The 12523-nt window shown below is 35.8% G+C and overlaps 1 protein-coding gene across 1 annotated transcript; it reads right to left on the bottom strand.

The window, feature by feature from the left end:
* Window positions 1-1052: 1052 nt before the first annotated feature.
* actr6 (actin related protein 6) lies at window positions 1053-11660 on the bottom strand. Its single transcript, XM_028816714.2, has 11 exons — window positions 11467-11660; window positions 10993-11110; window positions 9412-9480; window positions 8982-9105; window positions 5767-5902; window positions 5426-5482; window positions 4443-4541; window positions 4275-4353; window positions 3893-4064; window positions 3456-3594; window positions 1053-1355 (listed from the first exon to the last, which is right to left on the bottom strand). The coding sequence occupies exons 1-11, from the start codon at window positions 11535-11537 to the stop codon at window positions 1226-1228; spliced, it is 1194 nt and encodes a 397-aa protein (XP_028672547.1). The 5' UTR covers window positions 11538-11660; the 3' UTR covers window positions 1053-1225.
* Between the last annotated feature and the right edge of the window lie 863 nt (window positions 11661-12523).

Consider the following 12523-nt stretch of genomic DNA (forward strand, 5'->3'; position numbering starts at 1 on the left):
CCCCATGACCCAATCTTGTGCATTAAGTAGATTTGAGAAGTTTCTGTTTTCAATATAAATGATTGTATTTATATTTGTGTTAACTAAATGCTCAATAATCCTATTCTTTTCTCAACTAACTTGAACATTTTTAAACCAAAATGTGCGATCTTTCTTTAAAAACAGTATAGATAAAAATCACATTTACTTTGTTTTAGCCCTTCTTTAATGAGCTTCATTGTGTTTATCCATTTTCTGAAACAGCTTCTTCACATAGTCTATCCTAACAACAAGATATACAATGTAGAACCCAACCCTGCAGAGGTACATTCAGACACATATTTTACTTATTAAAACGGCAGGCAGTGTGGTGCAGTGGTCAAGGCTTTAGACTTCAAACCCTGAGGTTGTGGGTTCAAATCCTGCCACTGACACCATGTGACTCTGAGCAAGTCACTTCACTCATGTATGCTCCAATTGGGGAAAAAAAAAAAACCTAAACCAATTTTATCCCAAATGCTTTGGATAAAGGCATCAAATAAATAAATGTAATATACAGTACGGAGAGTCCAAATCATCCATCCATTATCCAACCCACTATAACCTAACTACATGGTCACAGGGGTCTGCTGGAGCTAATCCCAGCCAACACAGGGCGCAAGGCAGGAAACAAATCCTGGGCAGGGCGCCAGCCCATCGCAGGAGTCCAAATCATTTTTAAACAATTTTTTTTCAGATAGTTTCATAAAATACACAATATGTTCATTCTTTGGGGGATGGGTGGACCAAACACCATAAATCAATGCTGCAAAAAAAAAAAAGTTTCTTTTGACAGAATGTGTTAAATTAAGTGCATAGGAAAAATAACAATGTTAAAAAATTGCAAATCTAAAGATAAGAATTTAAACTGGCATGTTTTATATATACATTCTTACATTTTACAATGCATTTAAGACAGTATTTACAGTTAATATTTCTTTGGGTGTAGTATTATTTACATTACATTTGATATTTAAAAACACACATTTTAAACCTGGTTATACTGTACATACAGTATATTAAAATATTTATAAAAAGACAAAATACAAAATGACAAAACCCTTGCAGCCTACATTCAATACAAACTGAAATGCCAAGTTTCAGTGCATGTATCTGTATGTTTTTTACAACTGAAAATATAAACTATAACTAAATATTGAGAAAAGTGATTGTATTAAGTTTAATTTCAATAGAAATCGAAAATACATTAAATGTCAAATTTCTCTTCGCATATGTAGTGTCCATTTTCTTCATAATCATCTCTTGTTATAACCATTTCATCAAAATCTGGATTCTCAGACAGCAATTTTCCACCTTCCCAAGAGTAGCATATTGGACTGGAATAAAATTTAAGGTATTAACAAAAATACATCAATTAACTGAACATAAACAAGATTGTTCTGTAAATGAAGCAAAATGTAATGAAAACAAAATACTTAAAATTAACAAAGAACCATTTTTTAAAGATAGAATTTGAGTTTAAAAAGTTTTATACTGCTGCTCTCTAGTGTCATGATATACTCCTCTCAGCCACAACATTAAAACTGCCTGCCTAATATTGTGCAGGTTCCCCTCGTGCCACCAAAACAGCTCTGACCCATTGAGGCATGGACTCCACAAGACCTTGGAGGGCATCATCTGGTATCAGGCACCAAGACATTAGTTGCAGATCCTTTAAGTCCTGTAAACTGCAAGTGGGGCCTCCATGGATCGGACTTGTTTTTCCAGAACATCCCACAGATGCTCAACTGGATTGAGATGTGAGGAATTTGGGAGCCGAGTCAACACCTTGGACTCTGTCATGTTCCTCAAACCATTCCTGAACAAGTTGTGCAGTGTGGCAGGGCGCATTATCCTAGTGAAAGAGGCCACAGCCACCAATGAATAACTTTCCTATGAATTGGTGTATATGGTTTGCAACAATGAATGTAGGGACCCAAGATTTCTTAACAGAACATTGCCCAGAGCATCACACTGCCTCTGCTGACTTCTCCCTACTTCCCATGGTGTATCCTGCTGCCTTCTCTTCCCCAGGTAAATAACCCTCACACACCCAGCCATTTACATAATCTAAAAGAAAATGTGATTTATCACACCAGGCTCATTTCTTCCATTGCTCCAAAGTCCAGATCTGATGCTGAAGTGCCCATAGTAGATGCCTTCTGTGGTGGACAGGGCTCAGCAAGCGCACTTGGACCAGTCTTTGACTATATATACACAGTAAGCTGCAACGCATTGTGTATTCTGAAACTTTTCTCTGATGGTCAACATTACATTTTTGTGCTACAGTACAAAATCGATTTGTGCTACAGTAGCTCTTCCATGGAATTGGACTGGACAGACTATCCTTCGCTCCCCACACACCTCAATGACCCTTGGGTGCCCTTGACCCTGTTGCCAGTTCACCACTTGTCCATCCTTGGACCACTTTTAGCATGTACTAACCACTGCATATTGAGAGATGCAGAGATGTTTTGGAGATGCTGTGACCCAGTCATTTAATCGATCACAACTTGGCCATTGTCAGAATCACTCAGGTCCTTACTCTTGGCAATTCGTTCTGCTTCCGCCACTTCTCCTTCAAGAACTGACTCTTCACTTGCTGCCTAATATATCCCACCCCTTAGCAGGTGCCACTGTAACAAGGTAATCATGGTTATTCACTTCACCTGTCAGTGGGTTTAATGTTATAGCGGATTGGTGAACATATATTTTCAACTAAAAAGTATAGGTGTGTGGACAGAAATACATTTAAAGGGTCCAATGTTAACTTTTGTGAAGAAAAAAATTAAATATGTTTGTTTTTTGAAATGGACTGCATTCGAGTCAATAGGTTGTTTCTTTGAAACCAGGTGTGAGCTGCTGCATATGGCAAAAACAATTCAGTGTAACAGGATTATACTGATGTTAACAATAAATTAATTATAAACCAGAATGTTCAAATCCTGCCTCGCTTTGGGAATCTGAGTTATGGTATGAATTTACCAGTACTGCAATTATAAAACTTCAGTTTAAGACACAATAGTGATTTTATCTAGAATAGCTAGGAGTTGACCCGACTCTGAATTAACTACTTCTCATCCATCTATCAATTTTCCTAACCCATTCATCCAGGGCAAAATGAAGATTAAAATGCAAGTCTGAAGGGATGAGTAAAAGCTACCAGCTTCCAGGTAACCCAGAACCAAGAAAGAAATTTATAGGTAAGGAAGTTTTTACTTTAAATCTGTGAGTTACATAATGTGTAAAAACCATTTGCAATACTTAGCATCATTAAGTTTTAGATATGTGCAAAGTATACTAAAAACCTCTATTTGGACAAAAGCAAATCACATGTATCCCAGAGAGAACAGGACATGACTCACAAAGCAGATATATTACATAAATAAATTTGTATGCTCATAGGTATGTGTGTACAGTATCATATTCATACTCACTTTGCAGGCAGAACCACAGAGACTTCAAAATCTGTTGGAGTAAGAGATCTTACATCTTTAAACACTCTGTCTCTAAAACCAGGAAGAAGTGAATTGCCTCCAGTCAGCACAATATTTTTAAAAAAGTGGGGTTGCATTTCTGTGAAAAGCAGAATGTTTTAATAGGAATTAAGATAATTTAGGAAATCTAATACACTTTTTTAAAGAAACATATGACCAGTATACTGTATACAAATACAGCCAATAATGGCCAACATTTCAAAATATTGATTTTCATTTTTATTCCTGCACCAAAAAAAAAAATTGTTTTAGGAAAGAATGCTTTACTAAAACACTTATTTAGGTGAAAGCATATCCTTTTAAATACTTAAATTCTAGTTCTGGTAAAGTAACATACAGAAAAGATAATATACAGCAGTGTTCCACTTTAATCTCACCTCCAGGTAAATTTTGTACAGAGTTGACAATGGCTTCTGGAATGCCCATCTCTTGAATTCCAATGTCTGAAGGATGAAAAAGAGTTTCAGGAACTGCATACCGCTCATTGGTCAGACGCAGAATCTGCTCACCAGTCTTGTACTTTCCGCTAAAGTTCATCTCTTCTCGTGGCTAGAAAATTAAAGGATGTTACTGAGACAAACAACATAGAAAACCACTTAGAATGTTGTGGTCTTAAACACTTTTTATTCACATTAAGCAATATTTCTGACTATCACCTCACCAATCATAATTTGTAAGACAAGGGAGTTTGCATACACTTTGATACTGTACATACTGCATCATCAAGGAGTCATTGCAAATATGTTTTGCACAGTTTACCTTACAGAATCCTTTTTTAATTGTGCTAAAATCAGGGAGTACATAATCGAGCATTACGGTATTTTCTTCTCCTTTCAACCTTGAGAGAAAAAGAGGATTTTTTTAAGTTTAAGTTGTAATAAGCTTTTCATTCGTAAATACACAAACTCTAAAAACGTTAGTACATACTTTGCTATTTCCATGTCCTTGTAGAAATCTTGAGATACATAACATACATCTTCTTTAACTTGATTTATAACATGTGTCTCATCCATAACATGAAGCTGTCTATAGGAAAGAATTTAAGAATTACATTTAAAAAAACACTAATGGAATGCCTGGAATAAATAAAAAAAATAGAAAAAGTATACAGTCACAGACAGTTAAAACAAATGACATATAATTCAAAAGAAAAAAAAACAACTGCATAGGAAGAGGAGGGACTTCTTATTTAAGTTCTGATCCACTCCACATAAATTTCTCTGAATGTGAAGAGTCTGTATGGAAAGATGTTTTAGAACTATAGCTCTGTCATGACAGCTAAGATAGTACTGGAGCAAAATAATGAATGGGTAATTTATGGAATGACAGGTATAGAATAAACAAAGTCCTCAAAGCAATCTTTAATACTCTGAGCATCTTTATGGCAGGTAACAAGATGACTGCTTCAAAGTTTCTGGGATGCCGATTCCTTCAACAAATGTCTGCTACTATGGCACACTGGTACATCGGACCAGGAGTAAAATATTTACTAGTACACATATCCAAAGAATAGACCCTAATAAAAACACATAGAAAGTTAAAATTTAATCATTTCTTTTTATTTTTAGTTTTGTTTTAATATGCTTGAGAGGTTTCATGAGCTAAGATTTTAGGAGGGCATTCACACTTTTTGTCACATTATACTGTTATTGTGAGCATGAAGGTAATTGTTTAATGTATTAAATGGTTAAAAAAAAAAGTGTCTGCATCTTTAGTGGATGTGCACATTTTACAACTACTTCTTTATCCTTTCATAATACACACAAAACATTTTTCTCACAATTTTTAGATTGCATTTTACAATTACATAGTAATACATAAGCAAAAACCTTAACACTTCTTACATTTTTAAATATTTTTGTTTGCAATAGATTCTTAACTATTTATTTACCATTTAACACATAAAATACCTGTAGGAAATGATCTCCTTTAAGTGATTTGTAAGCAATTTTCCCCCAACATTTATCCTGCAAAAGATGCAAAAAGGGTAGTTATTTAGCCTATTAAAGAAAAGAAAAATGCATAAGAAAAAAAGCCCAAGTAATTCTTTCAAGAAAACCAAAAGCACAATCTATGGCTTAAACGCACACTTTATCTGCACATAAGCACACATGCTTAGGGAAGATTCAATCTTTACTTAAATAATTAAAGTTTTGTATTTTTAAACATGCTATGTATTTTGTATTCATCCCATTGAAAGACTATTAAACTTTTCCATGCCAAGGCAGCAAAGTGGTTTAGAACAATGTACCTGCAAATGCCATCTTTCATCTTTTTCCCTCGACAATAGGGAACGATGTGTGTGAATGAATAACCACTGTCCACAACAATGCAGCACAGTTCTGAGCTGTTTTCTTGAAAATACTTATGAGCACTTAAGGATCCAGCTAACAAACAAGAAAGGCACATTAAAATGAAGGTAGAGTCCATCCACAGTAACAACACAAAATGCCCTACTGCATATATACTGTATCTACATTATCTAGGAACAATTCAACTGTGCATATAAAAGATTAACAAAATAAAATGTGCAAAACAGTTGTCACAGATTATGAGATATATTTACTAGCCAACATTTAAAGAAAAACTACAGGAGTTTAATCTATGTAATTCTAAACAATTTATTTAAAATGTATGAAATGCAACTTTTTCTCAAAAGGAAATTAATTCTACACAGAAATTCTGCTTATTAAAATAAACTTTAATATTAAAAGATCCTTTCTAGACCTACTGGTTTCAAAAGACTAAAAGAAAGACAGTACAAAATAAAATATTTTTAATGCATTATACTGTGTTAAAGAAAACCCTGAAAAATAATTATCAAAAATTACTTAATGTGTATACAGAAATATATAAAAAGTTACTCCTTACAGTTATTAGGGCACCAAATAAAAGTTAATTCATTGATCAATACATTACCGAACCCACTTAAAACCATTCTAGGGTGGAGCTTGTCCCATCAGCATTAGACACAAGGTTGGAACAAGCTCCAATATTGGCATAAGTATAGGTTTCCACTTATCGATCTGAAAGGTGTGGAAGGAAAACCCATTTAAGAGATGGGGGGGGAGGGGGGCTTGGGTGAAATGTGCAGATTTAACAGTGGCTGTGCATGGGAACCAGATGTGCACAGAGGACTCTGCAGCAGCAAGGATTGTGCCACTGTGATGTTCAAGTCAATAATTTAGTATAGTATAATTTAGTATAGTTTTTAAACTTCAAGGATAATCCTGGCCTAGTAATGGTCAGTTTATTTAATGTGTGGTACTTCAGCTTTCCACTCACTTGCTGCACTCCAAAGTCTTGCTGGTTCATTTGGTTAACCGATGACTCTAAAGTGACCTCAGTGTAAGTGAAGATCTGTACTTCCAGCTATGACATTTATGTTTATTTCCTTGGCAAATGCTTTTATCCAAAGCAACTTACATAATCGAGTAACATTAGTTAGGCTAGGGCTGGCTTGTTAGCAAGTGTAATAGGACAGGTAACAAAAGCTGATTACTACATCTCTTCACTTGTGGCAACTAATAATTTACAATCATAGATTAAAATCAATACCACAATTAAATTTAAACAACACATTAACTGACAATAGAACATATCGTAAAGTTTTTTTTGACCTCGCTATGACCTTGAACTAGACAGAGCTGGTTTGAAGATGGTGAATGGATGCATGCACTCATTCAAACAGACTATTTAGAAGTACTGATAGAAGAAAGCCCTCCTTCAAAGCAGGCTGTAAAACTTACAGCTGCCAAACACAAAATTAACTTTAACTGGAACCAGATACTATTGCCAGATACCACCAACATGGATCTCTATGACCACAGTCATCACCATTATATCAGGCGTAAAAGAAAGGGTGCAAACATAGTAAAGGATCTAATGAATGACTGAAGCTGCTACTCTGAATTGCCAAAGCTGGCCCTGGGGTCCCTGATCTACCAAAACTCAACATCCATCCATTATCCAACCTGCTATATCCTAACTACAGGGACACGGTTTCTGCTGGAGCCAATCACCCCAAAAAACAGGTTTGATCACGAGTAGTGATAAGCAAACCCTAATGAATTTGCTTTGCCTCAAATTCAGTAAAAACACAGAAATGATCAAAAATTTCACCAAACTTGATGAAAGGCACAGAAGTCAGTGGGTAAGGAGCCTATGCCCTTCCTGACATTATGTGCTACATAGTGAGGAACATTACATGTTTAATCCTGCAGTGAACGCACAATATACAATGAATCTATGCAGAACACTGTGTTATTTCATAATATTGTCATTATGGTCAGCTAATGTACCCTTCAAATGAAAAAACCTTTTTTAAATTTGCATGTGGGAGTGCAAATTCAGCTGGAATACCCTTCCAGTAGTGACATCATGCATGCATGTATACAAGATAAATTATTCACAAATGCAGATAGTAGATCATGCAGTGGCATAAAGGGTGAGGCGGAGTACATTTACAGTACTCGTGTGAAAGTTTGGTGCATGGGCGATTAAATTCAGACAGATTGCACAGATTGTTTAGTGACTTCCCCATCCAACATTAGCTGTTTTAGCACTGTAATGTCACACTCGTCTCATGGAGCATCATGGGGAACTGTGAACAAAAAGTTCATCTAAGCTGGCTGCATAGTGAATTTTCAGGGTAAAATTCAATGAATAAGGTTACTGGCCAATTTTGCTAATCAACATTAGTCAAAAGATGATCTTCCAATATGACAATGATCGCATACACAACTCAAAATTAAGAAATAAATGGTTAATTGAAAACATATTTAACAATCACCATTATCTTAGCTTCCACCCCAAAATCTGACATGAAAAAAACTGTCCGATTTTAATAGGATAGCCCACAAGCCAAGGGCATGAAGGATTTATAAATATTTAGCATAAAGAAATGGTTCAAGAGCCTTGTCACTATGTACCCCAAAACATATTAAACATTATATAAAAAATGACTTTGTCACCTATGATTTTGAAAGGGGTGTTGAATAGTCCTACTCATCTAAGCTAAATGTATATAAATAAGCATTAGGGTTGGAATGGAGCTATATAAATAATATGTATTATTAATTATTATTACGATTACAAGGTATACTGGTACTGGAAAAGCACCAAAAAACCCAAATTTTAAAACAGTACGGCTCCAACATTTCAGAATGTTCAGTACTGGAAATAAATGTCAGCTTTTCCTCTGCACCCCCATCCCTTGGGACTTGTTATTGCATTTGTGAAAAAATGTCTGTTTTATAGATTTCATGAAATGATGCGTGCTGTGATGTGACCGGAACCAGCAACAGGTGCATAGTGTGACACAATGGTGCTGTACACCACAGAGATGAGCAATTGTGAGGCGCACTAGGGAGGCTGGACTAAAATGGGAGGTTTTGGAGGTCCCCATTATTTGCCTTGGAACCATTTTGATACTGGTACCGATCCAACACTAATAAGCACACTTACCATTTATCCTGAGGGCAGCATGAAACTGATATTCTTCAAAAAGTATCTCATTCATGGACTCCTGAATTGAACTGAAGTTGAAGTATGGTTCTGTGATCACAATGCTAGTGTCTGCAAAATCAACCTAATATTTACAGAAAAAAGTTACATTGCACATCAGTCTGCATCTCTGAAAGTTACCAAACATATAATTCATTTCAGTTCTCAAACACAGTGTCTCTGCAAAGAAAGAAAATCAATATTAGTTGTGAAATCATACCAGTTCACAATTAGCTATGTTACTTTAACTCATTAATAAATTCTAATTAATTTACTTTTATTTCCACTGTGTAATTCATTAAAGTTACGCATTGGAAAAAGCAGGAGAAAATAACACAGAAATGAAAAATATTTTTTTGCAAATAAGTTTTTATTCTTTAGTTATTCATACCTTAAACATTTCTTTACCGAATAGGTGATCCCACACATTTCTCTGGACATCCCAATTCACTAAGTACCCCTGTAATATAGGCAGAACGAAAAGAAAACAATAATTTATTCAGTAGTCATGACCTATTTGTTATACTTTAAGAGTCTGTATTGGATATGATCTAAACAAAATGGTTAAAAATATACTATATTGCCAAAAGTATTGGGACGCCTGCCTTTACATACACATGAACTTTAATGACATCCCATTCTTAATACATAGGCTTTAATATGGAGTTGGCCCACCCTTTGCAGCTTTAACTCTTCTGAGAAGGCTTTCCACAAGGTTTAGGAGTGTGTTTATGGGAATTTTTGACCATTCTTCCAGGAAAGCATTTGTATGGTCAGGCACTGATGTTGGATGAGAAGGCCTGGCTCGCACTCTCCGCTCCAATTCATCCCAAAGGTGTTCTATCGGGTTGAGCTCAGGGCTCTGTGCAGGCCAGTCAAGTTTCTCCACACCAAACTTGCTCATCCATTTCTTTGTAGATCTTGCTTTGTGCACTGGTGCGTAGTCATGTTGGAAAAGGAAGGGGCCCATCCCCAAACTGTTCCCACAAAGTAGGGAGCATGAAATTGTCCAAAATGGCTTTGTATGCTGAAGCATTAAGAGTTCCTTTCATTGGAACTAAGAGGCCAAGCCCAATCACTGAAAAACAACCCCACACCATAATCCCCCTCCACCAAACTTTACACTTGGCACAACGCAGTCAAGCAAGTACCGTTCTCTTGGCAACCACCAAGCCCAGATTCGTCCATCGGATTGCCAGACAAAGAAGCGTGATTCGTCACTCCAGCAGACACGTCTCTGCTGCTCTAGAGTCCAGTGGCGGTGTGCTTTACACCACTGCATCCGATGCTTTGCATTGCACTTGGTGATGTACGGTGACCCATTCTTTCACAAATGTTTGTAGAAGCGGTCTGCATGTCTGGGTGCTTGATTTTATACACCTGTGGCCATGGAAGTAATTGGAACACCTGAATTCAATGATTTGGAGGGGTGCCCCAACACTTTTGGCAATGTGGTGATACTTTTCTGTTTTGTATGGTATAAGGAACACAGAAATTGAATAAATAAGCACTTTCAACATTACTGCTATTCGTGTTCAGTTGCCTTCTACTGTACTATAACTCACCTGACATGTCAGTTTAACAAACTTCTAATTTCTGATACCTGCTTGTTAGGTTGATTGGCGATTGCAAATTGGGCTATGGGGTCATATAGATGGGGAGTCTCTGTGATGGACTGGCACCATAATTTTTCAAGAATCCCGGTGGCAATCAAACAGGCCTATTATTATATTTGTTTTTTTCCAAGTAAGTTTCTTTGGCATACTCTTGCACAGATTAATTTTTCGTGAATAAATTGGTAGTGTTCCAAAAATCAAGCTCTATAGATTTACATTGATTTGCTTAGTGGACGCTTTTATCCAAAGCGACTTATAAAACAACGGGTGAAGGTACAATTACATTTTCCATTCAACTTTGCAAAAACGGACTTAATAATTACGCATGGTAAAAGGAAAACTACCAGTACACTTACCTTTTGATAGGGCAGGATATAGAAAAGACCTGAAGGATCCTTTATTTCATCGAGTTGGTTGGCAGTAAAAGTTTTCAGTCTAGCCGTTTTTGAACGAAACTGGCAGTTGGGTATCACACTAGAAAAAAATAGATGATAACTTCGCGAATGCTTTTATGATTAAGCCACAGAAATTCTAAACATCACAGTTAGAGATGTGTATGCGGATGTATCATTCTCCGTACACGCATATTTCGCTCAAATAAACACTTTATAAAGTGCACAATGAATATTTGCACAGTAAATTTTAAAAATCGTATTGTATCATTCATTGCATAGAAAAGTAAACCTTTTTAACATTAACAAACTATTCCATAAGCGAAATATGAGTGGTCGGTACAGTTCATGTCTATTTTAAATATCCGTTCGAATCTAGTGATTGATCTTGCGTCAATATTTTCGGAGCATTCTCCTAACATAATCTCTTCCACTAACCTGACTTTATCGTGGCTGTATCCAATTTTGGCTGTGTATGCCCCGTTGTCAAGAACTAACGTTGTCATCATTGAATTTAGACCAGATTAACATACAAGAAAAAAATAGACAACATATGCCTTCCCTGAAACAAAGTAAGCACACCGCCTCTCTTCTATTATCCAATCGCAGAGCGGCTAAGGAGTCTGCAGTATTTCTTCCGTCCTGAAATTGTACCTGGGAATAATAGTTCCGACTAGATTAATAAACTTCATTAAACCTGCTCAAGTATGTAAACATTAAGACCACTATATTAGGCACATTTCATACAAACACTTTCTGTTTCTGAATACGTTTTTTTTTAATTCGCATTTTTGGAAGAACACATGAGAAAATAAAAGAAGTGCATTATCACAAAATGCTATACAATATGTGCATTTTAGCCAACTTGAAAAAATATATATTTTTGTCTGACCAAATAAAAGAGAGAATTTTGTCAATGTGAAATTTTACAACTTTTTCAGTTCACAGTATATATTGATATTGTAACGGCGCTTACAAGTTACAACACCCAGGTATGAGTCATCCAAATATGAGCTGGCATTACATGACCAGTGGCAGGGTCTCTAATTAAATGGCATGTCTGCAAAGTCGCATGCTTTTCCAACTGGTGATGCAAAAGGGGAGCAGTCCTTTTAAGGATTACAAGCCACCTCAAAGAGCCATGTAAAGAGCAGAGAATCCATTCATTGCAGTGCTCGGTTCCAATGCTACAATATATAAATATTATATTTTCAAAAACCATTCTAAAGAATATTATTTTTGGCAAAGGTTTTTTTTTTTTAATTTTTCTCCAGAAAATGCTACATATAAGTTAAAATAAGTAAAATAAAATGAAACAAATAATAAAAAGACCAAGCATATCATCTACACCAAAAATCAGGAGTAATACCAGACAAGCAGGAGGAATATTAAAGAATGTCACAAAGAAGTCATCACACAGTTCTACAATAAAGATCATGAAAAGGATTATGGGGCACCATTTATTACAAAAAACATTCCTAACTATACATAATAC

Source organism: Erpetoichthys calabaricus, chromosome 1 (assembly GCF_900747795.2).
Source record: "Erpetoichthys calabaricus chromosome 1, fErpCal1.3, whole genome shotgun sequence".
NCBI lineage: Eukaryota > Metazoa > Chordata > Cladistia > Polypteriformes > Polypteridae > Erpetoichthys > Erpetoichthys calabaricus.